The sequence below is a fragment of the Lissotriton vulgaris genome, chromosome 7, assembly GCF_964263255.1.
Source record: "Lissotriton vulgaris chromosome 7, aLisVul1.2, whole genome shotgun sequence".
NCBI classification, from domain to species: Eukaryota; Metazoa; Chordata; class Amphibia; order Caudata; family Salamandridae; genus Lissotriton; species Lissotriton vulgaris.
The window spans coordinates 1,264,973,551-1,264,999,781 of NC_141695.1; the positions used below are offsets into that span (position 1 = coordinate 1,264,973,551).

Below are 26,231 nucleotides of genomic sequence, written 5' to 3' on the forward strand. Positions count from 1 at the left end.
ATGTCCTGGTCATAGTTTGCTTGTTTTCCCGGTGGGTGGAGGCTTACCCAGCAAAGAAGAATGATGCCCTGACTGTAGCTAAATTATTACTTAGGGAACTGATACCACGCTTTGGAATTCCTGAGACAATTGAAACAGACCAAGGTGGACATTTTTCAAACGAAGTCCTAAAAGAACTCTGCAAAGCATTCAAAATGGAGCAAAGGCTGCACTGTGCCTATCATCCAGAGGCTTCTGGAATAGTTGAGCAGATAAACGGCACTCTCAAGTCCAGGCTGGCAAAACTGTGTGACTCCACAAAAATGAATTGGATAGAAGCTTTGCCCATGGTGCTGATGAGCTTGAGAAGCATTCCAAACAGAAAGACAGGCCTGAGCCCCCATGAAGTGCTGATGGGAAGAATGATGCGACAGGCATGGGTACCTGGACACAAACTGCTAAGTATTTCTGATGATATGGTGCTAGAGTACTGCAGGCAGTTGGGTGACCAAGTGCGTTCTATCTCTCACCAGATTGGAGAGACTGCTGTCGAATGGCCTACAACTCCAGCACACAATCTGAGACCAGGTGATTGGGTGGTGTTAAAGAAACACACCCGGACGAGTTGCCTTGGACCGAAGTGGGGCAGGCCTCGACAAGTGATCCTTGTCACCACAACTGCTGTGAAGTGTGCTGGTGTACCAAAGTGGATCCATGCAAGTCACACGAAGAAGGTGACTGGAGAAAACGCGACTGAAGCCGAAGGTGGTCCAGCTGAGGAGACTCCAGAAGAGGGTCCGGATCCCGCTGACATCGAACTACCAGGCACAAGTCAAGAAGTTGAATGGTTTCCTGCTGATGACCAGGTTCTTGATCCAATAAGAAGGAGAAGGTCAGATCATCAAAGCCATCATAAAATCTGATCAGGGAATAGGCCAGGTAGGGACAGATCAAGTCATCGACACTCCTTCTGAGACAGAGGAGACTGGAAAGGGACAGATAGTAGTCAAAGCAGAAGTTCATGCGGAAGAAAATCAAGAGATCGAAGAGCATGAACAAGGCCAGTTAGTAATAGATGAACGTGTTCAGGAAGAAGAGTCCGGTGAATCACTCACAAACGAAGATCAAATACAGTCTAAACCTGAACTAGGTCAGCTTAAGGACCAGGCAGAAGAAATAGATGAAAGACCTGGAACTAGTCAGACAGGAAGGGAAAAAGACACTGCTGAAGCAATAGTGCGACAAAGAAGAAAAAGCAAAAGAGTTCACGAGGAAGAGCAAGTTTCCTCGACTACAAACAGGATCGAAAAGAAGGATGAACCCCGATATGTAAAAAGACTAAGAATAAGAATAAAAACAGTCGAAGAAAAACTAAAGGACCGAAAAAGGGCTGAAAGTGAAGGAAAAGAAGCCCGAGGAAAGTCCATCCGAAAGGGCGGCAGAGTAAAGAAACCGAACAGACTGTATCGAAGCCCTGAGTGGACCTATTTGGTGTTGGAAGAAATTGATGAGCCCGAAGCTTGTGGCAAAAGCGACGAAGGGTCCATTGCTGATCGGAGTTCTGACGAAGACCCTCCTTGAGGTGAAGCGAAGTAAAACCTCTGCTGAGAAGAAACGAAGAGGGGTTGGAAAACGCCACCTGTAAGATAAAATGTCTGATTCAAATGTCACTGGAAGGTCCAGATTTAGCTGTTGCAAGACATGCTGTAAAATATGCATCTGTAGTATAGTGGTACTAGTAATGATATGGATAGGATTAACAGTGTTTATACCTTTTATGATAAGCAAAGACCCTAACATATATCCTACAGACTTGACGACACAAGACGCAGAAGTTGTACATACTGAAGAAACACCACGAAGAGTAGAAAGACGTGACAATGCAATGAGTCTGAGACATACACGACCTGACTTAGAAGCATCAGATGAGGGAGAACTACATTATCACCAAATGAAGAACAGGACACACTTAAATGTTTTCGCAAACCTTTTAGTGCACTATGTAGAAGCTATGGAAATAGAAGATTGCTATGTCTGCATGATGCTACCTACTTCAGTAGCTGAAGGCGTGACATACCACCATTTACCCCTGACCTATGGAATTTCCTGTAGTATTTTAGCTAGTTTATTTTATAGAAGCACTTTACAGTATTATTACTCGAACACTGACGTTATCTTTTCAGAACTCCCTATTCGAGGGAATCTGAACCTTGTACATACACTTGGTGGAGTGACTCGCTACATGGGAGAATACTTCCTGACAATAGGTGACATAGATCTGAATGAAGCTCGTAGAGACAACTTGACGTGTTCCTTACATGCACAAGAGAAAATGTTCTTGAAAATGGCAGAGAAGAGAAGGGAAAAGTTTCAGAAAAAGGCAAATGACGAACAGAACAGAACCCCTAGATGGGCAGAAAACATGGATAACACCTCACAAAGCGAAGTTACTCCTGCTCTGTTGCTGGATTTTGAACGGAAAGGGAAACTCTGTCTTCATAGAGAAAAGACTAGTTATTATAACAATGTATTCATTGGTTCCAGCGAGTGTGAACATAATTACAAGGTAATTGGAGGTTGGGGTTTCAAAAATGGGTCAGAACCTGTGTTTCCAGGAATTTATTATATATGTGGAAACAAGGCTTATTTCAAATTGCCGGATCACTGGTATGGAAGCTGCTACTTTGGCATTGTCTTTCCGAAAATATACCATGTGAACAATGCAGCTGGAAGCAATGAGATTACTAATGGCTTAGTGCGTAGAAAACGTGAAAGTGTAGGAGAAATTATAGGTGATATCTTTAGTGCACTGATACCTGGAATGGGGGTAGCTCGGAATACTCATAGAATCTGCAAATTATCTACAGTAGTGGATCGGTTATCAACTGACACTGCTGCTGGATTTCTGATGATCAATACCGAAATGGTTGCGATCAGATCAATGGTTTTACAGAATCGCCTTGCTCTTGATACCTTATTGGCAAAAGAGGGCGGAGTCTGCAGGATGCTGAGGGCACAACATTGTTGCACTTACATTCCTGATAAAAGTGTCGAAATTAAGAAGTATATAAGAAACATTACTAATTTGGAAAAAGAACTCAAACCATTAGAGGTTGACAGTGCCTGGAAGAGACTGACTGATGGTCTCTCCTCTGTAGGTAGTTGGTTCTCTAACTTAGGTAAAAGTCTTATATGGAAAATACTGATGCCAATAGCTGGAATAGGTTTGATTGTTCTGATCATATTCATCTGTTGCAAGTGCCAGAAATGCAGAAAATATATAGTAAATAAAAGAGGAAAGCGAAAGGCTGAAGAATTAGAATTAGAAGAATTAAGAAACCAGATATATAAGAAAATAAAGAACAATCATACACACAGAGAGGCGGAGAGAAAGCTCAACAATAAGTTCATTGAGATTGAGATGGATGAATTGGATGAATGAAGTTGGCATCTGTTTTCATGTGTAGTGATGATAGTAAATATCATCAAAGAGGGGATTGATGGAGCAAGGATTCGCACGTAACGCGACTTGCTCTCTTTCATGAACCTCGCCTTAAATCATAACTGTACTAACTCTGATTGGTTGTCATTTATTTGTATTTCCCCAACACACGGGTGTCCCTAGGAGGCTTGCCTATGTGTTTTTTCATCGTAATCAAGCTTGCACATTAATAAAATGGCCGCTTTGCAGAAATCCAGTCTGCGCATGCGTCGGTCATACCCATGTGATGTGACGCACTCGTAATCTGGAGGGAAAAGTTCGCTCATGCGCAGTGGTGTTAAAATGGCCGCTTGTCACTAATCATGCTTCATGCTATCTTAAGCCGCTTTTTGTCTATGCATCTTTTCTGCACTAACTCTTAATGCTATAAGTATTATAAAATAAGGAATTAAGAGTAGTTGGTCATGGTGTACAGTGTATTCATTTTATTCTGTGTTATTAATTTGATTTCGCTTACTTTTCATGTACCGCGTAAATGAGGGCCTTGAAGTGGGGATGGGATCCATTTTGAAGCTGACGTATCCCTCATCACGTGATCAAAGATCTGGGACGTGCAGCAATGGAACCTGGCCAATTGGCCATTGAAAAGGGGACTGTCCTTTCCAGGCGCACCTTCGCCCTTGAAGACCTGCTATTTTTATTCTGAAATGTGCAACAATGTTGCAAACCTTTTCTTCACTATTGTACTTTCCCACACGTATGCCTGGGAACCCAGATGCTAGGGGGAGGGTAATGTCACGTGAAATACGTAATAGAAATATAGGTGGTGACAAATGTCTTAAACCACCTCCCTTGACCAATCAGAAGATGGGACTTTGTCATTTTGCAACATTTATGGGTGGTCTTGGGGACTTAAAACTGTACATATAGCCTAGCTTAGCTTAGAGAAATTGTCCGACTTGTCCGAGTAGCAGACCTGTCACTGACCCTACGAACTCTATAGGTGCCTGATACAGAGTGCTGCGGAGCATTCTGCCTGAAACTTTCCACAAACTCCAAGGGGTGGAAATTTGTCCTAAGTGCTAAGCGAAGCACTTTGCTGGGAGATTCGAAAACCCAATCGGGGTTATTGGCGGATTCCGTGCAGAAGAGGGGGTAACGCTGGCGTTGCATCCGATGCTGTGAGGGGTTGGTCGTGCCTTGGTGAACCCAGTCCTGACCCAGACCTGAGGGGTATCCTGTCCTGACTGTCCATGAGCTGTACCTGCTCACCTTCTGGTATTTCCTGAATCCTTGAGGGTCCTTGTCCCGTTCTTTCCCAACTGACCCGTGGCCAGGGTTAGTCCTCATTCTCACTTAGGTAAATATTGGCATAGGTGTCTGTCTATACTATACCCTTAATTTTCCTCTTCTAATTAAAGCAATCTTGCCTGTGATATTCTCCATTTCTCCTTTGAATGTAATTTCATGCAATTGATTATTAGTAAATGTTCCACTTTTACCCTTCCTTTAGGACATTGTTAAACCCGACTGTTTATCTAGATTGTTCCACTTATTCCCTTTCCCTTAGTATGGTTGCCGTGAAGTTAGAAAGATAGCATAAGGTTTAGGAAGTAGTATAAAATTATTAGGTCACACATTAGGTTTTTCTCACGTCCTTGCCCTAGATTAAACTGTATTAGATAAATGTTCATTATGATTCATGCCCTATAGTGTTCCCTTTTACTCTATGATACTCACTCTCATCCATAGTTATATCCTGGTCCTGATACTAATCCTTGATGTATTACTTTGCATTTGCCTACTTATAATGGCATTTTCGTTCTAAACTTATACTATATAAAAACCCTTAAAACCATCAAGGTGTCTGTGGTCATTATACATTAAAGTAAATACTAAAGGTATTAAATGTGTATAGTAGAATTTTCTCCTTTTTTGGAAAACCCTTATCACCTGTCCACTGCTAGCTCCTGATCTGTCAGGAGTAATGTGCCTGTGGTAAGTCAGGTACATGAATAGTGAGTGGTGTATGAGTCAACCACTCGATTACTGATAGTAGCGTGATAGAGGTTTTCACCCGGTTCATTGCGAAACACGGTCATCATATGCACGCCAGGGCCCAGTGCGTGGAAAATGTGGAAATCTAGTGACCCGGGTGACCCGCGCGCTCTATCAGTTCCCCCACCAGAAACTTTGAATTCTCTGCACTACTAATGAGCCATGTAGAGGCAGAGGAGGGCAGGAGAGCATCCAGCTTTTTTTTTGGCAGCTGTCCCTTTAACGCCTTCTGCTATATAAGGCCCTGTGCTTTTAAATACCACTTACCGCTACTCCTGTGCCCTTTAGAGTCGATGGATTTTATAAGTGTGGGTATATATCAAATAAAATGGTACTCAGATAGAAGACACCTTGTCAGCTTCTATTAAACATTTCATCTCACTCTCTTTTGGCAGGTGTCACCCTCTTTTGAATACTATTCACCCTCCTAAAAGGCAGTATGCCTCCATTGACTTCTGTACGGGTACCTGCTTTGCAAACCTGCAACTCCCTCCAACAGTGTTTTCTTTTCTATTCACTTTAATGGGATCACCCTCTTAAATATCTGTATAATGAACAGTTGCACTGGCAGAGAGCACGGCCCAGCACATATTTTTATGTGCTTTCACTGTCTAAAGTACATTAATTTATCTCTGAGTTGGTGCATGATTTTCAGACTACAGTTCAGAAGCACTCTTTCTGTTTCTTTTGCCTCAGAACACCCTTCTGGCTCCTCCCAAGCTGCGCCATCTGAAAATCATGTACTAACTCAGAGAAATAACTGATTAAATGAATGCACTTCAGACAGTGGAAAAAACATAAAAATAAGCGATCAGATCTGCACTGCGCCTGCGCGGCTGTTCATGATACAGTCCCTGGCCGCACCACATCAGATTTTCCATGTGATATACAAAGCAGAATAGCATAACCTGACATGATATAGCGTTGGATAACAGCTGCATGGCCCCTGTGGGTGTTCTGTGAACCCAAGGGGGATTTCAGGGTAAACATTAGGCGATACCATAATATAATACACAATCAAGCAATGGCCGCCACCATTTTAAGGAAGCCGTCGCCTCGTCACAGCGAGGTCCAGCAATAAGAAATCCAGACTTAACTGTCTTGAAACCACTGGGCGATAAACAGAGTGCAGGGGCAGCTGGCACATGGTAAGAGTGGTGAGGCTGAGGGTGGGGTGGGGTGGGGTAAGTCGACAGATGATGGGATAGGTAAAAATTAAATAAAATAAATAAATAAAACCACTAGATGAGGCGAACGCAAGTTAAGTGGTTTTATTTCTTTTTACTTATCCCATCGACACCCCCACCCCGCCCCCATCCTACCGCTCTTGCCTGTGCCGACCGCCACTGACAGAGTGCATGGACACCACCAGAGAAGAACCACACACCATGCGGGACTCTGCCAGTGGCAGCCGGCACAGACAAGAGTGGTGGGGCGGGAGGGAATGAGACAGACGACGGGATAGGTAAAATTAAATGAAACAATAAATGAAACCACTTCTCTTGCGTGCATTGCTGACTCCGCAATGCAGTGAGCGCAAGGTAAATGGTTTTATTTATTTTATTTGACCTATTCCGTCGTCTGTCGACTTCCCCCAACCCCGCCCCACCCGCCCCCCCACCGCTCTTACTTTTGGCAGTCGCCACTGGACTCTGCAAGCATTCTTTGGTAAATACCAGCCTTTATTAACACCAGATTTGGACCAGACGAGGTTTGTTCATCATTACACAGGGTGAAGATGCGTTGCAGAGCCTAGTGGACTGAAGCCATCACTGGACTCCATTCCCAGGTCATCACATAAGGGTGTCTGTTCCCCTGGGGTAAAGATGTAAAATCCACCCCCACCCTCACCCCAGGATATCCTTTACCTGAGGTGAAGTCTGGGTGAACAGCCCAGTAGATCCCCAGGCACTGCTTCTCTCGGCTAATCGTGCGTGGACACTTGCACATCCCAAGGGAGCTTCGGTGGAGTGTTCTTTTGGCTTCCAGGCATTCCTTCTGCGGCGTTTCACCATGGTTGGCACCAGACTGGCACTGCTCAAACAGGTAGTAGCTGGCATTGCAGGATGCTTCCTGCAGGCACAGACTCTTGGCGTTGATGCAGTCTATTTGCGTGCTGGACACGGCACCTGTTGAAAGCAAGGACATAAGGGAAAGTCACCATGGGCAGGGAGAGTCACCATGACTGGAACATACCCCATAAGCAGACACACTCTCCATAAGCAAGTACAGTCACAATGAGCAGGCACAGTCCCCACTAACAAGTACAGGTTCTTGCAGAGAAAGAGTCACTGTTGATTAAACGTCAGGGGCGGCTCCACCACGGGGGTGTTTGGGTTTATGGCCCACCAGCCGAGGAGGGTGACTGCTCTGCTGTACTCCCACTGTTGAACCTGTCAGTAAGAGTGCAGCAAAGAATCATACTCACCCTGGAAGTGCAAGAGTGAGCTCCTTTAATTTCATTCTGAACTCTGTGCGCGGCTGTATCATTCAACCATCTCCTTTCGGGAGATTATGATTATGAGTTATTTAAATCTTATTCTGTATCTCGAGGTGCTTGCTTGTGCACCATACTGAGTAGGGTTTTAATAAGATGGCCAGATTTATTAGTTAGAGCAACAATAGTAATGAAGGGCTCATGGGTTTCGCCCCACCTGAAAAGCGTGTGTGATGAGATGGATCCACAAATCTTCCATCCGGACTAGAGTTCTTTAGCCACAATGCAGCTCCAATTGAATGTTGAGTAGAACTGCATTTTGTCACCCAAAAAAACTAGGCTTTCGTCCTCACAGAGGGACAGAATCCCCATTGATTGATATCCAGTAGACTATTTGGAAGGTAGCGGACTCTGGGATCTTGATATTGCTGGAACTCCTTACAGGTTTTGACACCGTTGATCACAAAACCTTGTGGACAGACTGGTGTCAGTGTCGAAGGAGTCAGGGTCGCCACTAAAGAGGATGAACTCCTTCCAGCCTGGTTGAAAAGCTAAGGTGGCCGTAGATCATCCATCGGCCAAGACAATTGCAGTCCACTATGGGATGCATCAAGGTTCCTGTTTGTTCCCACTTCTTTTCAGCATATACGTTCAGCCTCTACATCAGCTCCTAGTCAATCTTGTAGCCGATTTTCCAAATTCTGCATAAGATACTCAGATTGTGTATCAATTGTCCAAAAACCTGCTGTTGACCATACGCAGGAGGCCATGGCATATTTAACCATCCAAAACATGATGAATAGCTCATTCGTAATGAGCGATGGCTAAAAACACAAAGCTTGGGGCACCATCCCTTTAAGGTAGATAATGTTGATATTCAAGAGAAAGATAAAGCCCCAGGATATTTTTGACGAGTGGCTTGTACTGGCCACAAAGGTAAATCATATCACACAGTCCTCTGTCGCCTTATGTTTCCATGTAAATCTTGGGATATGTTATCTCAAGAAGATCGGTCAACTATTGGTAGAACCATCGCTGGTTACAAAATATACCAGGGAAACACTCTGCTAGGAGGGACTTCGAAGTCCGTTGTCAACAACCTTCGGGGGTTTCCGGATTCCAGCGCCAGAGTCGTTTTTAATTTACCAGAGCATGCTTATGTTTCTTCATGCCTGTGGAAATTGCATGCATTGTGTGAATTTAATTCAAAAAATTGATTATATCTCAAAAAACTCTATTTGTCAACACTCCCAGTTACACAATGCATTGTTTTACCCCTTAGCACCCCAGGAAAACGCTGAAATTGGTCATGCGCTAAGCATCAGAAAAAGCCAGTGGGTAAAATCTTCCCAGTCATCGCAAGCCGTGGTGGAATTTCCTCCCAGAAGATTTGCAGCAGCTATATCAGCTCTACCCACTCTTGAAGGCGTTAAAAAACACCTGGTTTCAGTGTGCCCCTTGGAGAGAGACCCAGTTGCTCTATTTAGGGTATTTAAATCGACAAACAAATCTTTATTTTGATTTGATTTGAGGGTGTTCTGGTTTTGAACACTAGTAGAAGGTTAAAGGAAGGACAGCAAGTCTAATTTTAAATTTACAGTTTTAATACCAGATTTTTCGTTTTTATAGAACTAAGAGTGCTCAGACTGCATGTAAAGGTTTTCATTAATCTGGAGCCAGGTAGAACAAAGACCTAAGACCCATTTTGGTGCAACAGAGGTTAAGTACAGTGAGCACAGTGAGGCGGGAAGACTAGCCGGAGAGGTGAGACTTGGCCTACAGGAAACCGGGTCCTAAAGCCTCAACCGCATGGTAGGGATATATTAAATTTAAATTGTATTCTTTAGGCTACTACGTGATCTCTGAGGTCACAGCATCTGACGCCGAGAATAAGAAGGGCAGCAGAGTTTTCTATGAGCTACAAGAAAATTAAGAAAAATTTAAGGAGACCGAAATAAAGTAAATTGCTGTAATCTAGGGTGAGGAGATGACACAGGTATGACTTTTTTTTACCACGGACAGCAAGAAATGGCAAACGTTTTTTGATGATATATGGCAATTTATAACACCATGGAATTTAACTGGTGGTATCCTGACATGAAAAGATTGATAATCTGGTTGTAGACAGAGTGTAGTCTCTAATATTACCCCCTCATGGGTCCTCCCCGTCCCATCCTTACAACTTGAGGCAGTCCTGCCTCCACCCAGCCAATCACAACGCCAGCATTCAAAAGCTTACATAAGCCCCTCCCACCTACCGCCATGCCTGTTATCAACAAGACTCCGACACAAACACAGCGGGAGGGCGGGAGGGTAGAGGACTGGGAAGGGGAGGACCCCAATCGGGGTAATGAAGATTACCGGTAAGTAATAAGACATTAAGTTTCAAGTAGATGGATTTCTTCTGAAAAGACCCCAAGTGTGAATGAAGATGCAGAGGCAGGTACAGCGAGTTCCACCTTGCCATGCCTACCTAGGAAAATAAGTGACCACCCACTCAAGAGGTAGCTGATTCCAGAGTTGAGGGACAAGCGATGAAAAAGCCCTCCCACCCATTGAGGAGTTCTTAAAATGTGGCACTTAAAGAAAATTTGACTGGGCAGATCCTAACGTCCTAGGTGTGGGGTAAGGGGTCAGTCTTGCTTTGAGACAATCGAGGATGTCAGCAAATAGGCACTTTTGTGCTATAAACACGATTTAAATACAACTCTTTTGTGGATAAGAAGGCAATGTAATTTTAGGAGTAAAATGCCAGGTCTTCCAGAAAAGAGGGGCCAGGCAGACTCAAAGAGCTGCTTCTTTTACCATTTTCAAACTTCTCAGATGACCTTTTTGGGTGCACAAATAAAGGCCAAGACTGTGGTCTATGCAAGCACCTGTCATGGCAGAAACCACTAATCTTTTGGCATCTTGTGGGATAAGTTTGAGAATCAGTTTAAACTTTTTCAGTACAAAGCAATATGTGGCCACTGTTGTGAAGATTTGTTTTCAAGTTTCAAACCGTCCATAATTTTGAAACCAAGGCTCTTCATATAGTTGAGGGAATAGGCTGAGTACCTAAGTTCATTGGCTAAAGGATCAAGTCCCATACTACTCGTTTATGGCCCGGGACAAGAACCACTGTTTCTGTTCATTTTGACCCAGTTATGTTCCATCCAGCGTTTAACCATTCTTGAGATTCATCTGGTCCATTAGTTTTGAAGAGAAGTCATCTTTCAACAAATCATCTTGAACTACTACCGCTCCGATTAATCTCATATTTCTCAATACTAATTCACCACTAATCCTTTTTAGGTTCCGGAGTAGCGTGCTATTCGCGGAAAAGTGCTTTGACACCTAATCGGGGGTAGTAAGCGCTATATAAGTGCAATTATATTAAGGGAAGAGTAAGTGCTTCTATGAAGGTGAAAGCCCATTTGGGTGTCATGCACAATGTTGTTAGATTGTAACAGGACGCGCATCACCATGGTTTAAGTAGCAGTATGTAGGAAACGTGTATGGAGCTAGAATGCGAACAATCAGAAGTGCTTCTAACCCCATGTTGGCTGCTGGTGATCGTAATGATATAAATAGCAGAACTACTCCTAGGGATCCTACGCGGACACAGCTAAATGACGGCTACCCCGGAATGTAGTTGCCATTTTGGCTTCTGAATCAAATCCTTGGCAAAAGAAGGAAGTCCCTCGAAACTGGTGGCTATCGCTGGCTCATGGGGGTTATTCCTCATATGAGATGGTAGAGCATGGTGTATTTCTCCAAAATGAAATGCTTATGTTTAGAAGCATAATATTTGTATTTTCATGAAATGTCAAGCTGAATTTATGAACTAAAAAAACAAAAAACTAATTTTGAGGCAAAAATAAATGTTGCTTTACGAAAATTACAAGCTGATGTTTCAGTTAAACTTATTTCCTTTCTGGACCACCTTTAAAATTAATGTTTGAGTGATAGTTCGTGCTGAGCAGTGGACCTTTATTGCTTTCACTTGGGAAGAAGCATGTAATCATAAGCATAGAGAGAAATGTGTATACCTTTATTCATCATCTCTACTGCCGAATAATGCCGGAGTCTGTAAAATCAATGTAATCTAAAGATTCTCTGAACTTCTGGGAACTCTGTAATCAGAACAGTACCCCTAGTATTTAAACCCGTGGCTTCTCTATAACTTGAGGGATAGCTTTGCTGTCTATGGCCGGAGATTGAGAAATCTGTACAACTATTCATGTTTCCACCCTGACAATGTCTAAGTAGATTTTCCAACATAACATGAGCATAAGAATCTACCGTAAGAAACAGGATGGAAAAATGAGAGGAAACAGAGTGGGAAGGAGACAAATGCTATATACATCTTCAAAAATGACAGGCCTTAGAATTAAATACCATGTTGTTTGAACTACAGTCCAACTCTATGGCTGCCGCTCCAACCAAGTTTTGTACAAATTGAACAGGAAAACCCCCCAGTTTTTCCACCCTCGTTTTAAACTTTGTGGGGCGTAGGGTACCCAAATCATCACTCCTCTGGAGATTTGAACTTAGTTGCGCGACAAGAAAATATTGGGATATTTCATGGGTGCCTTTTCAGAAATAACTATAAAACCAGTGCCTTTTATCAAGTTTATTTGAAAATTGTATTTAAAAACGCACCTTATGGACCAATATTTTGGCACGTTTGTTTGTTAAATTGGATTGACAATGTATGTAGCAACCTTACACGTGATGCTGTCTTTGCGTATGAAGGGGCAGATTTACAATAACTGTAGCATCCCTGCATATCAGCAGGGATGCGCCAGTTATTGTGCGTCACGGCAGACACCTCTTGCGCCACCATGGATGCGCCGCATTTATAATGCGGCGCACCATGGGGCACGAATAGACAGATGCTGTGACGCATCTGCTGCCGTAAAGGTGACGCATTGCTGGAGTTGTGTCGCAAGCCCAACACAGCTCCAGCAAGGCTTGTGGTGCCCCTATGCCTAACATGCTGCGTCAATCCTTACGCCTGCTAAAGCAGGCGTAGGGTTTTGACGCAGCATGGCTGTAAAAGTGACTGGGTGAAATCTTGTAGATTTCACTCAGCCACTTTGAGGAGGCGTCCTGCACCGGAACGCCCCCGCGCCGGAACGCCAACATGTGGCGCAGGGCTTTACAACCTGACACTTCTCCCTAGATGCGTCACGTTGCAAATACCACGCAGCATGGCGCTGGCTTTGCACCGCCACTGCGTCACAAAAGTGACCCAACGGCTGCGCAAATCTGGCGTACGGGGCTTGTAAATCTGGCCCTAAAACCACAATGAAAACAGTAACGCAGAAAAGCGTGCAGCACCCGTGATCTCCACCTCTATGGGATGGACGGAGAGCTTTGTCCTCCAATCACTGACTTCCCAGCTCCCCATGCGTGTATACTCTGTGGTCTTTCATCTACAAGAAAATGACGCAGTACGGCGCCGCAAGCCATTTAGTGGCACCGTGCTGCGTCATTTTCAAAAAAAGTGACGCACCGGCGGCGCGTTGGGCTTGTAAATAAGCCATTGTGTGTTTTCAAGTGTGGCACAGAAATGCGAACGTTAATGCATATTCAAAGAGAGGAGCTAAGCTGGAAACCGCACGGGGAAGCAACAGGAAGAAGAGCTTCCTTTTGTTCACATAAAAAATCAAGCGTTGTTTCCTAATGCTTGGTGCGGCGGTTTTCCTTGAGTGCGCTCTTGTCCTGTGGTGAGGGGAAGAGAGATGATTTAGTGAAGTTATGAAAAAATCTGGAAAAACGGCATTCCCACGTCTTTTGAGAATGAAATAGAAATGCGTGTGAGCGATCTATTTTTAGGTTTGATTTATTACCGGAGGCACATGTTGGACCTCAAACTGAGGGTATTGTGTATGCTCAGCACCCATGTCTTCGCCACGCTGCCCTCCGGCGTGCACTTTAATTGGAGGGTTGGTTGGGGTGGGCGGCTCGCTGGCTCGCCCAGTCTCCGCAGACAGTCGACCTACACCGAATATTTGGTTCCAGTCGATTCAATAAATGCCCCCCTTCTCGCTCAGAGTGTGGTCGATGTTACCATGAGCACAACCTGATTTTCCTAGGGCCTCCCTCTATGTTACACAAATTGAACATTTCCGAAAAGTCCATAGAGTTTTGCCAGTGCACCTCTTCGTGACCAAACCCCCGCCCGCCTTCACGCACACACCACGCTTTTCCTATATTCACTCCCACATTCAGGCGCATATTATCAAGAACTTCGTTAAAATTATCGCCGTTTTAGCGGCAGGAAACTGCAGGTAAAACGGCGATAATGGGCTTGCTAATATGCGTTATAGATTTCCAATAGAAGCCCAGGTTAGATGTCCTGCGCATCTAACCTGGGCTTCTATAACGCATATTAGCAAGCCCATTTTCGCCGTTTTTCCTGCCGCTAAAACGGCGATAATTTTAACGAAGTTCTTGCTAATATGCCCCTCAGTTCGGATACTGTATCCCAGCCCTTCCTACAGAGATCTTTGATGCCTTATTAGTGAGGCCCACACACATCTGTGCCACTGCAATTCGCCTCCGGCCCGCAGTACCACCTGCTCTTCCGGCGGTAGACACAGTTCAGTCAGAGTTACGCCACAAACTAGCTCTTCCAGGCCCCCACACAAAGCTCTGCCGACCCATCACCCCATAACATGCAGGACCTCATAGCCACCTACCACCCCTACTAACTATTGTGCGCTGTGTACTCTGAACTCTAGCACCAGCTACTGTTCCAGGTCTGGGGCCCGCACATAGCTGTGACCAAGCCCTCATAGCAGGGTCGGACTGGGATCACAATTAGGCCCTGGCATTCCCAAAAATCTTGTTAGACTCCCTAGCACCCAACTGGTTATATTTTATTATAGTTTTGTGTAGCGGCCCAAAGTCGTTAGAGACATGAGCATCAGTTACATTACACAAGATCAAATTCATTTTCAGTATGGAGATTAAGTGATGTGCCCAGAATCACAGGATGTTGAGCTGACGCTCGGACTCAAACGTAGTTTCAACATCTGCAAATCTGACCATAGCGCTACATTCAATTATATGCCACCCTCTCCTCTCCCACAACAAGGCCTAAAAGACTAGGGCTAAGGTGACAGCACCTGGCTGCTATGGAGGCCACTTCTCTTACCCAGACCCCCCCCCCCCCCCCCATCGCAGACCGTTATAGCCTCAGGGCATTTAGATGGGGCAAGGGAGGTGTCAAAAAGTGCATTGCTGCTGCTCAGGGGAGGTGGGGGTGGGGTTTAGGTGAGAATAGCCCAATATCACCGCCCTCCTGCAAGGCACCTCTATGCAACACACCCTCCTTGCACTCCCCATGGTCTAAAAGTGATGGCCCGGTGGGGAATAACACTGCTTCTGGCTGTCTGGCTGAGCTGTGCGCCGAGGTGAGAGTGCCCCAAAGGCTAAAGCAGCACCTGGAACCCAGCCTCAGTTTACAGCATGTCAGGCAGGGTGATGCTGGCCCCACATTAAAGTGGCCTGGTTCGAAGTGGAGAAGAAAGTCAGGGGCATATTATCAAGAACGGCGTTAAAATTATCTCCACTTTAACGGCAGGAAACTGCCGCTAAAACGGCGATAGTGGGCTTGAGAATATGCCTTTGAGAATTTCAATAGAAGCCCATGTTCACACCAGAACATGGGCTTCTATGGGAATTCACAAGGAAGTATTATCAAGCCCATTATCCATAGCCAGTCAAATCCTTGCAGTAAAATTCAAGAACACAAATAAAAATAGAATCAGGTGAAGCCCTCGGAGCTGCTGACGTCCTCCTGCGTGGTCTCTAACTTTAGTCTTGCATTCTTTACACTATTGTTCCCCTATTTTAGTCTCAGGCCTGCTTGAATCCTTTCAGGTTTACTTTCTGGAGGTCCTTTATGGTTAAGAACAGGCAGAATGATGGGATGCTCTAGCGCTGAGGTACAGCATGAACTAGCGAGTACTGGTGCAGACCGCGTGTGCTCATGCTTAGTATGCTCGGTAGGTGCCGTACAATGTGAATCCATTGCAGAGCTGCCGACTCACATGGTGCCACCGTGTATCACATGATATCGGCTCCCTTCACATGGTCACCCAGTGTCAATATCACACTGTGTGCACACCATGAGACCGCTGCCCAGAGCAGGTTTCCAGCTCATTGGTTAGAGGGTCTGCACAGCCAATGTCCATTCCAGGGTGTGAAACCTCCCTACGACAAGGACAACAGTCTCGAAAACGTTGTTATTTTCATGGTGTGGGAGTGGTGAGGTGGTGAGTTACAGTGCCTCGGCTGTGCTCGCGACAAAGCCTCCCCCACGTCAAAGCCTCGCCCCCTCCTCACGCAGTCAAACTTTTTCAGAAATTGGCAGGTTTATATTACCCTCGGACAAACCTAAGTACTCTATCCAGGAGACGAACTACCTTCATTATGTGTACCACCATCTTAATCAATGCTTGAACCGTGTACTTCTCTTGTCCAACAGCTGCATTTGTCCTGGTCCCAGCTACTGATGCAATATGTCTGAACGTAATTATTGTAACTGAGACTGCCTGTACCCTTGTATCATGCTACTGTTGTAAAGTGCTCTGCTGCCTTCAGGCCTTGTCGGCACTATATACAATTGCAAAAAATACAATACAAAAAATAAGGTAACAAATGGAGTGCCAAGGATGGTGTCAAGGGTGTGCAGTCCTTCAAAAAGTAGGTTTCTAGCTCATTGTATCATTTACAACCATCCCAAGACATCAGCGGAAGCGTCAGAGGCCTTTGTAATTTGTTTGTGCGGAAGAGTGATAGGGTCTACTCAGGCGCTGTTGGGCCCTAAGCCCAACCTCCTCTCATTGCCCCCGTTCTGTGGCTAGCCAGGTGGGAATGTGCTCAATGTCTCACCCCCACCCCGTCCCTTCAAGACCTCGCCCCTCAAATGGTAACACTACTGTCAAAGTTGGGAAGTCTGCACTCGCCCAGTCAGTCACAGGGTATCCAATTGATGCCACAGGTTGTGCAACCAAAGGCGGTCACATGTGAGTGTGTGTGTTTGTTAGGTGTCACCGAGATTAGAAGTAAAAGTATGGGGCAGCTTGGCCAACATTTCACGCAATGCCGCATAGCAACCAAAGATGCTGCACTGTGTTGTGTGAAGGGGAGAGAGTAGGGCGGTGCCATATGTACTATAACATAGCACTGTCTTCCTCTCTCCCTGCCGTGGCACACTTCTGGCTGCCATGTGCCAACCTACACACATACCCTCGCACCAGAGGGCAAGGACGAGTGCATTCTGTCAAGCATAGGTTTGGTACGGGAAGGGAAGCCTTCCAGAACAAAAACTGTTCTTTAATACTTTTCCCACTTTGTGTGTGTGCTGTACAGTGCCGCCCACATGCAAAGTTGAAAAAATGTGCAACGTTTTAAAGCTTGCTCCAATGTTATACCTGTATTGAAAAGGGTTAAATATTTGTGCAAATCCCTGTCTACAAATGTTTTTTAAAAAGTGATTTGTGTCAAAACCGATGGATGGTTGTATGGGAATGCCCATATAGCACCAATAGTATGCCCCCTTGATGCAGATCTGGGCCTAAATCCATCCTTTTTTTGCTCTCCAAACCACCATAGGTCAGACACTGGCTATATGCAAATCAGCCTTGACCCTGTGCCTCATGGGAACAGTCCAGCCCGAACTACCAAGCCATGTCTTTCCTAGACCGGAATCAAGCATCCAAGGACCGGTTTCTGGCTATTAGCCTTCATCAGCCTGGATAGCTTGACTCCAGTGGTGTGGAGAGCATGGGACTCACGTCTGAGCATACCCAGCCCACTCGGGTGAAAATTGCAAAAAACACAGTTGATGGACAGCACAAAGCGGGTATATCTCTACTTTGTCTTACTTAAGGCAACTCTCCATCGCAAATAATGCTCGGCATTGGAAAGTAAATTCTACCACAATGCTCTGTGCCGGGTTTGCATCACAAAAGTAACAAACCCAGCGCTGAGGGTTAGTAAATCTGGGCTTAGATTTGCATCCAGTGAGTATCGCAATAAATGTGTGCGGCCAAAGGGTGTGACCCAGTGAACATTCAATGAGTTTGGAGGTGTGCTGCTATATGTGGCAATGGTATAACTAGTTAGTATATACAAGGAATACTACAGTAATGTTTATTTTGTTCACAGAATACTGCCCCTGAGGAAGGAACCGATGCGTTCCGAAATGCATTGGGCCAGCTTCAACATGCGTTTCAATTTATGATGCATTTCAAATAATGTAATTTAGAAATGATTATTGATCAGGGACATGTTCACAATTTGATTTATGTAAAATGAATGTATAATACATTGATATGTGACAACTGAACACATTAATGTAATGTAAGAAGAAGACACAGGAAACGTTGAGGCATAAAAAATTGTTTCAAAGAAAGTAAATATTTTTGTTTATTGTGTATATAAATAATTGCAATCTCTATTTGAATATGATTGGGAAAAGCATATATGTATGTAGTTTAATAATGAACTGTGCGATTACTTAAAATCATTACAGTATAAAAAAAACAGTTTGGTTCAATAAAATACAGTAAAATACAGTAAAATACAGTAAAATGCCCCCCCCCCCCCCGCTCGATTTACACCAGACAGGACCATTGGTGCAGCTATTTGGTCTTGATACTGACTGTGTTCACTGGTACTGTACATTATTAAAAGAATTAAAGATTTAGAGTCAACGTGAGACCTCGCTTACTAGAGTCTGGAAGGCGTATATAAGTTCGACATCCTCAGTTGCACTGTGGACTTCATCGGACCCTGGGTCGGCCCCGGTTGGATACCTCTGACCGATGGGACCCTTTTCTTTTCGGCGGCTCCCTGTGTTATCTATTGATTACCAACTTTAGGGCGGCGGGTCACTGGGCTCTTCGAGATGGTATCCTTTAGTTGGTTTTCGAGTGCCATTTTAATTTGATGGATGAACTTGCCTATCCTAGCTAGTAAACATGTTGTGGTTTCAGAGAAACACCAATCCGAAGCCTCTCTACAAGTTCTGTGGCCCAAGATACGTAGTGCCGGACGTAGCAGACGGTGTTGGTCGCTGGCCAGCTTAGTGCAGCAACATAGCAAGTGTAGCCAGGATTCTCTGCGATAATTGCAAAGTCGGCAGGCAGTGGCTCCGTCCGAGCGTGCCCAACGTGGATTGAAGTCCATTGTCCTGAGGGCCAAGAGGCGCATAAACAGAATTTTCTGTCTTGCTTCGATTGTTAGTGAGTCTTGTAAGTATGGTTGAGGTTTACCGGGAGTGTAGGACTTGTCCAAGGCCAACGTTAGTGGGTTGGGCCGGAGCGAGGAAAGGTCTAGCTCAAAGGAAATAGACTGAACTTGGCGCTTGACGGCTTTTGCCCAGGCGGAATATGGGATTTCGTGTAAGTGCAGACTCCGCCCCTCGATCTTCAGAAGTTCAATGGCTAATTCCACCTTGGCTTGCCATGGGGAGCCCGCTTCGCCAAAGATGGTTTTTAGCGAGTGCTTTAAGGTGTTTTCGGGCGACTTCAGAACTCTGATGTAGTATTTTAGCAATTCCCCCAATAGTACCAGTTTAGGACGTTTCAGGCCTATTTCCAGTCTCACCCTGTTATTCCTAGCCTGTTTGGGGGCCCGTAGCACCATCTTGTATGCTTTCACCTGTGCCGCTTGGACCACTTTCTCTCTGTGAAAAGCATATAAATTTGATTGGACCGGATGGTTCGCCAGGAACAGTGCACACTACATTCAGGGAAACTCCTGTTTTCTACAAGGTTAAGACCTAGTCAGTATCACAGAATACACACTGAAAGTGTCATACAGAGTATAAATAGTGGGCGTCATGGTTTGTACATCAGATGCATTCCGCACAATCAATGCCACATAATGTAAACGCAATTGGTGTCATGCAAGGAGCACCAAATCAGTGTGTGGCGGCCTGTGCCCTTTGGGATCTGTCAAAACTGATATGGGGTAGAGTAAAGTTTGCAAAACTGTACAAAAAGGCTATGAAGCAATAGAGCAATGTGTGAAAAACATATTTCCCAGTTGGAGACTTAAGAAGACGGTGGTTTGCTTGGTGTTGAACTGATGCTAGACTACCTGGGATAGAAGCCCCTAGCATAAGGAATACTCATGACAAAGCCAATAGGCCTGGCATCAGCTGCTAGCTTCTTGGGTTTGACTGTGCTTCTTTGGAAAACTTTTGTGCCGGGAGAGCTTTGAGGCCTCACCAAGATTAAAAAAAACTTCGTTGGTAAAAGCAGAAATATTTTTGGTGTAAAAAGCACACATTGTCTTAGTAGTGTCTGGCCCTCAGTGAAACTACTTTATGTGTGGATGTGCGCCTTGTGAAAGAGCAGAATGTTGCCATGCACACTGAAGTTAGCCAATGGCTGAAGTAGACTAACCAATCGATCCATGCAGAAGTAGGATGTGCGAACCAGAAATCCACATCGAAATTCTGCTCCGCACTACTTGTATTTGGGCCCTAAAAAGCATGATACAGAAAGGAAAACAGACGTTTCAAGCAGCTTCTGCAGCTAAAAAATAACCTCAGATGTGACCTAGTGTTTATGACAGAGTGCCTGAATAACTTTAGTCATATGACCAAGACTATCATACAGGGGTGCAGGCAGGTAACCTGGAAGACTTCAGACCTTGTCTGTTTAGTAACAGTCTCAGTCGACAGGGCACACATGCTACTCATAGATGCTAAAAGAACAGTCTATCCATGCTACGATCCATTAGGCCCTGAATACTATTGGTGTCTTGCTTTGGGTTCAGCAATGAACAGCCCACAAGGTTAAAGTGCCAGCTGCTTAAGCCTTTCTCAGACCCCCCCCCCCCCCCCCACCCACCCAGAGTGTTGTTGTCGAGTTACAGTGTCTACCATGGATCCAGTGACCAGACAAGTAACAACGCAAGCAGTAGCTGAGTTTTTTTTATGGTGGCAGACGTGGTGGTTGGTCAGCGCTCATAATAGGCCTAAGTATGGCCCTAAAAATCCCATCATGGAAAGCGCTGTTGCTTAAAAAGTAGGACTGGTGAACATATTATAAGTGATGCGGCCAACTTGACAGAAATAAACTAAAGGGCTTTAAGTGGGCCCGGCGCCTTCGGGGCTCAGACTTGGTAGTACTTAAAAACAGGCACCGAAACAGGACCCTATTCGGCCCCTTGTTCATGTCCTCAACCTTACTGGCAAAAACTTTGATCCATTTCTGAAAAATGAATGTAAAAAAGGTTAAGGTAATCAACATAATTGATTTTGTTATATTTCACGTTTTAATTAATCCTGCATTCCCTAAGAGTGAGTGCTAATTTCAGGACAATGTGTGTCTGTAGTTTGCAATTGTGAAACATATTACACTTGTAATTCTTTAAAGAGAGTCGCCTCCAGCTGTTTATGCAGGCTATGATTGAGAGCTTGGAGTTATGGCTAAAGGGAGTGCGAGTTTGTCACAGTGCCTTTCAGTGGGTCAGAAAGGTGTTCAGAATACATGGTCATCCAATCCTTGGCCTCTCTGCAGAGTGCAGAGAGCAGTGGTCATGGATTCCAGATGCAGTTGTGATTATGTGCAAATGTGCGTAAAGGAGGTATGCAGTTGTCAAAATATTGAGACAACTCGAAAGTAAAAGAAAATGTAGTGCTTGGAGGTGAGAGGGTGTGTTGTGTCTTTTAGCGTGATGGAGGTGAAGGAGATGCGAAAATCTACCTTTCAGGAGAGAGTGAAAACTGAAGAGGAAAGAGATAAGGTGCAAGATAGGCAGGTGGAGGCGACGTGGAAACAAAAAAGGGCAAACACGTCGAACACGGAGTGAGCAAAACATGAGTGATTGAGGCACTGAAGACCACTAGCTCATCCACGACCCGAGAGATGTTTAATCCACACCATCCTAATTTCAGAATGAAGGCCCTCATAAACTACATCACAACATAACATGATTTAAGTCAGCAAGTCGCGCTAGAGGTTGAGAGGCAACGCACGTCCATGCAGGAAACGTAGGAAATAGCACATGCTTGAATACTGTAAATAATAAATGTTCGTATTTGTCGAGCAATGTGGGCAGCGTGAGAAGTGCTTAGCTGCCTGCAACAAAAAAAGCGATTACTTATTAATTAGGCTCTACGAGTAAACATTTACTGATTTTCTCCTGTCATTGCCGGCATGGCATGGTGGTCATGCTCTCACTCAGTAAGTGGGGTCAGACAAGCACTTAGGTTACACGGATCCAGAGATGGCCCTGGTTTAAGGACTGAGAAAGGCACTTCAAGGGGGCATGGTGATACAGGATAGTGCAGGCGCGTCTGGGTCCCCCCCCCCCCCCCCCCTCTCACACGGTGATTTTATTTTCTTGTTTTTTGGGAGTTTGTCAGCCCTGGTATGCGCAAACGACGTGTTCTCAGATTTGCATACAGTGCGCGCCCTGGGAACGTGTTTTGTGCGTTTTTTTTGGCTTTACCGGGCTGCGAGGGGGGAAGGGGGAGGAGTTTGTTTACAGAAGTCTGGACCCGGGTGAAACATTCTGGAAGTTTCCAGCTGCTGCTCTTTACCCGGTGGCCGCCCGCCGTGTTTGCTCCTCAAACACCTCCAGGTGGGCGAGGCGCCGGGAGCAGGTGAGGCGACATGGCCGCCTCCTGCCCACCTGCTGTCTGCGTTTGTACCCTTCTCGCGGGAATTACTGTTACATCTGCGGCCGTGTGACAAAACTACAGTTGCAACAAAACAAGAGACCTGGGAGGCAGCTTTACCATCAATCAAACACATGAAAGCACAGCTACCGACCCGCTACAAGCAATCATGTATTGTCCTAATGTCGTTTGTCACCACGCCAGTTCAAGAAGCCTTTCTGCTCGTTGTAGCTTTAATTCCATTCAGCAGAGGCCAACAGAGGTACAAAGATGGAGAGTACGCACGATTAAATAAGGAAAGTTAATTATTTGGTGCGGTATATATTGTGTTGATCTGGGATAAGGTATCCTCGTCAACAACATTAAATAAAAATAGCGCTTCTGCTGTGTTTAAGCGCTATAAATAACGCATGCTGCTAGCATTCTGTTGTAAATAAAGGTAGCGTAGTCCTTGTAGTTCCTTGTAAGTAGTTTATTTAGGTAAGATGGTAGGTTAAGAAGAGGATAAAAGCCCAACCAGGAGCAGCCTCCTGCCGACAGTCTTACACACGACATTCTAACAAGCTCTCACACCAAACATTCTAGGCTGAGCAGCAGGAATAAGTACAACATATTCTAATTACAGTGTTTGTCATACTCAATTAACTGACCTTTGAAAGATAGAAGGCAGAGTTTGCCTTTCTGGGGACCGAACAAGAGACCTCGGATCGCTGCATTTTACTTGGGCTATGGAGCAGAGTGCTGCCCGGCTTAAAGCGCTTCAGTACCTCATCGGGGTAGTAAGCGTTATATGAAAGCAATTAGAATTAAAGTTTGTCAGTAGCAAGCTTCAACTGTCCAAGCCATCCTATACAGAAACAACAGGAATTGACGCATAGTAAAGAGGGCCAAGCCAAGAATCGGGCGTAGCTTCAGGAAGGGATGTTTGGGGTTGTTACACCCCTCTTAATGAATATATTCTCTGAAAAATAGTTGGCTGCAGGTGCTTTCAGTCCGGTATTTTTACATACACACAAACACACACTCTCTATATTTTGGAAGTCCTAAAAAATATTGGCTATTTAACAAAATATTGTGTTTTCTCTCTTAGTACTCCTACCAATCCGCATTCCTCTCCCTTTGCACTGCCCCTTAGACTCCTCTCGTGTTCTCTGCATTCGTATTATGTATTTAAAGATTATATGCTAGCCTGATTGGCGGAAAATCTGAAGCTCACCCCCTCTCCCCCAGTTTTACTGACCAAGCTACGCCCCTGCCAAGACTCACACCAGTAGTAAGTCCATGGGCCTCATTATTAGTACCCCAGATCCACATCTGGTAAGTCCATACCACCAGAGGTAACATTACTGGCCATTCACGTAACATCATGCTGCGTTAGTGTGTATTCTCTATAAAATAATTGAGTTTCACCTGAGAACGGGGGCGTTACCAGATGAATTAGTAATTCTGGATCCAATTCAACTAATTTCCCCCCCATTCCTCCCTGCGGTTTACCCATGAGTATTCGGCTGTTTCGAACAGCCAGCCGCAAGGGAAATAAGGCCGGTCGGCTGTATTTCGGAAGAACTCATAACACCGATTGTCCTGGTAACTCACATTTCTGAGATTTTCGGAATGAATGGGTCACTTGTAATGAAAGTTTATGTTACTAATGGTTTGGAGTTGTGAGGTAGGGGCGCAAAGCACTTGGTGTTTTTTGCCTCTGGCTACAGAGAGATGCCCCTGCAGTACCTTTTAAGATTAAGGAGAACCATATCAGCACCAAATCAGGGACACTTCGCCTGAAGAAGCCAAGTACATAACAAAAGGATCACTATAAATTGCACAGGGCAAGCTCTCTGGACTTACCACATAACACAGCACTTCACATTAGAAAGAGCTAAATATGAAGTATAAAGAATGGGAATAATCTGTGCTATTAATGCAATCTATCAAAGCATAACATTTCAGCACCGTAGACATCCAAAAGATACACCAAGGATACTACAACCAATGCTTTATTAGAGCCGGTGGATGCAGGTGCGGCACTCATTTTTGGTGATCCAGGACTTATTTTTCATTATCAGACTTTGACCCAGAGCAAGAGAAAGAGAAACAACACACAAAGGGGGGTGAGAGATGGAAGAAGAGAATGGTGAAAAAACAGCAACAAAGGGAAGAAAAAAACCTGCAAAAAGGAGGCAGGTTATGTAGGGTGGTGGAAGAAAGAGGCATAAGGTGGAGTAAAGACTAGACAGCTTTGGTATTCATGATATAAATAGACAGGAAGTGTGACGTGGCTAAGCACGCAATGGCGGAGGACGTGCCTGGGTAGAGTTCCGGGTTGAGCTCCCCTTCCACAGGCCAATACTCCGGTATAATTCTCCATACTCGGCCCCAAATAGCAGCGGAGCTGCGTGGAGGTGACTTCTGCTGCCCTGCCAAACCTGGGGTCGCGGGCCGCTCCTGGCCGGTTCAGCTGTGACGTTCGTTGATTGGCTGCTTCCCTCGCTGATCCCCCGGCCGGCACTCACGCCTACGCGAGGCCGGGGACGGACTATTGCTGCGAGGCCCTGCAGCAGAGGCCTACATCTGGAAACGCCTGGGGCGGGTCTGCGACGCTCCGCGCGGACCTGCTGCAACAGAATCCTTTTTACCTGGCACTGGAGAGGGCTCGCCCCTGGACATTTGCGGCGGACGCCTCCCAGGGAACGGGGGGGCCGCAGTCGGTGCCCCGCATTCTTCGTCCTGCTGCGGCGGAAGCCCGCCTCTCGGCGCTCGTGACCGGCGCCCCCCAGGAACGGGAAACCACATCCTGAGCCCTGCACCCTTTGTCCTACTATGGCCAGGGCTACCTACTCGGTGTAAGCAGCGGATGCTTGCCGGCGGGGGTGCTACACTATGCGCTGTGAGACCAGGAACCTACCGCCATTCACAGCTGCGGACCAGCAGCGACAATCGGCGGGCTCCCCTCCGGCTGCTGAGGGTGGGGGAGCTGGCGGTCACGACGGGGGACGCCTGCTCGCCATTCCACGCTCCTGTCCCCGAGACTGACTGAGGGAGTCGCCTGCCTGGATCGGCCAAGGAGTGAGTGCTGTGCTGAGAGAGGGCGCCTGCCGGCCCACCCTGCTCCCGCCCAGCTCCTGATCACTGGCGCGGTGCTGGGTACGACCCACCCACACGGATAGATGGCGGAGCTACCCTGCGCCTCCTGAGGGCCCCGGCGATCCCAACCCCGGGGTGGAACAGCCCACCCAGCCCCGAGAGGACCTCTGCGCACGTTCCCGCCACTACTCACGCCGCATCGCCCATGTCTGGGGGGACCAGGACAAGGACCGGTGCTGGTGGTACGAAGGTTAAAGGGAAGAGGGAGAAAGCGGCAAAATCGGCTGACCTGCATCAGACCGCCTCCAAATTGGATACAATGCTGGCATCGATGGAACGGCTGGAGGAGTCGATGCAGCTGACCCGCACCTCCCTGGAAACCAAAATTGACAGCGTCGCTATAGATCTTACACACCTGCGAGCTGACCACAAAAAGCTAGCGAACCGCACCACCACCCTGGAGGCCACCATGAATGATCTTGCACCCAAAGTTGCACAAACGGACAGGCACGTGCAAGACCTCCTCAACCGCTTGGAATTCCTGGAAGATCGTGCGGAGAATGCGGAAGGGAGGGCGAGGAGAAACAATGCTC

The 26,231-nt window shown here is 45.8% G+C and overlaps 1 protein-coding gene across 1 annotated transcript in view; it reads right to left on the reverse strand.

Annotated features, from left to right (window-relative positions):
- Nucleotides 1-26,231, reverse strand: part of GFRA3 (GDNF family receptor alpha 3) — a 138,858-nt gene that overhangs the window by 87,641 nt on the left and 24,986 nt on the right. The window contains exon 2 of the mRNA XM_086928915.1: nucleotides 7,348-7,608. Coding sequence (XP_086785041.1) covers nucleotides 7,348-7,608 — 261 coding nt within the window. The remainder of the gene's footprint in view (nucleotides 1-7,347; nucleotides 7,609-26,231) is intronic.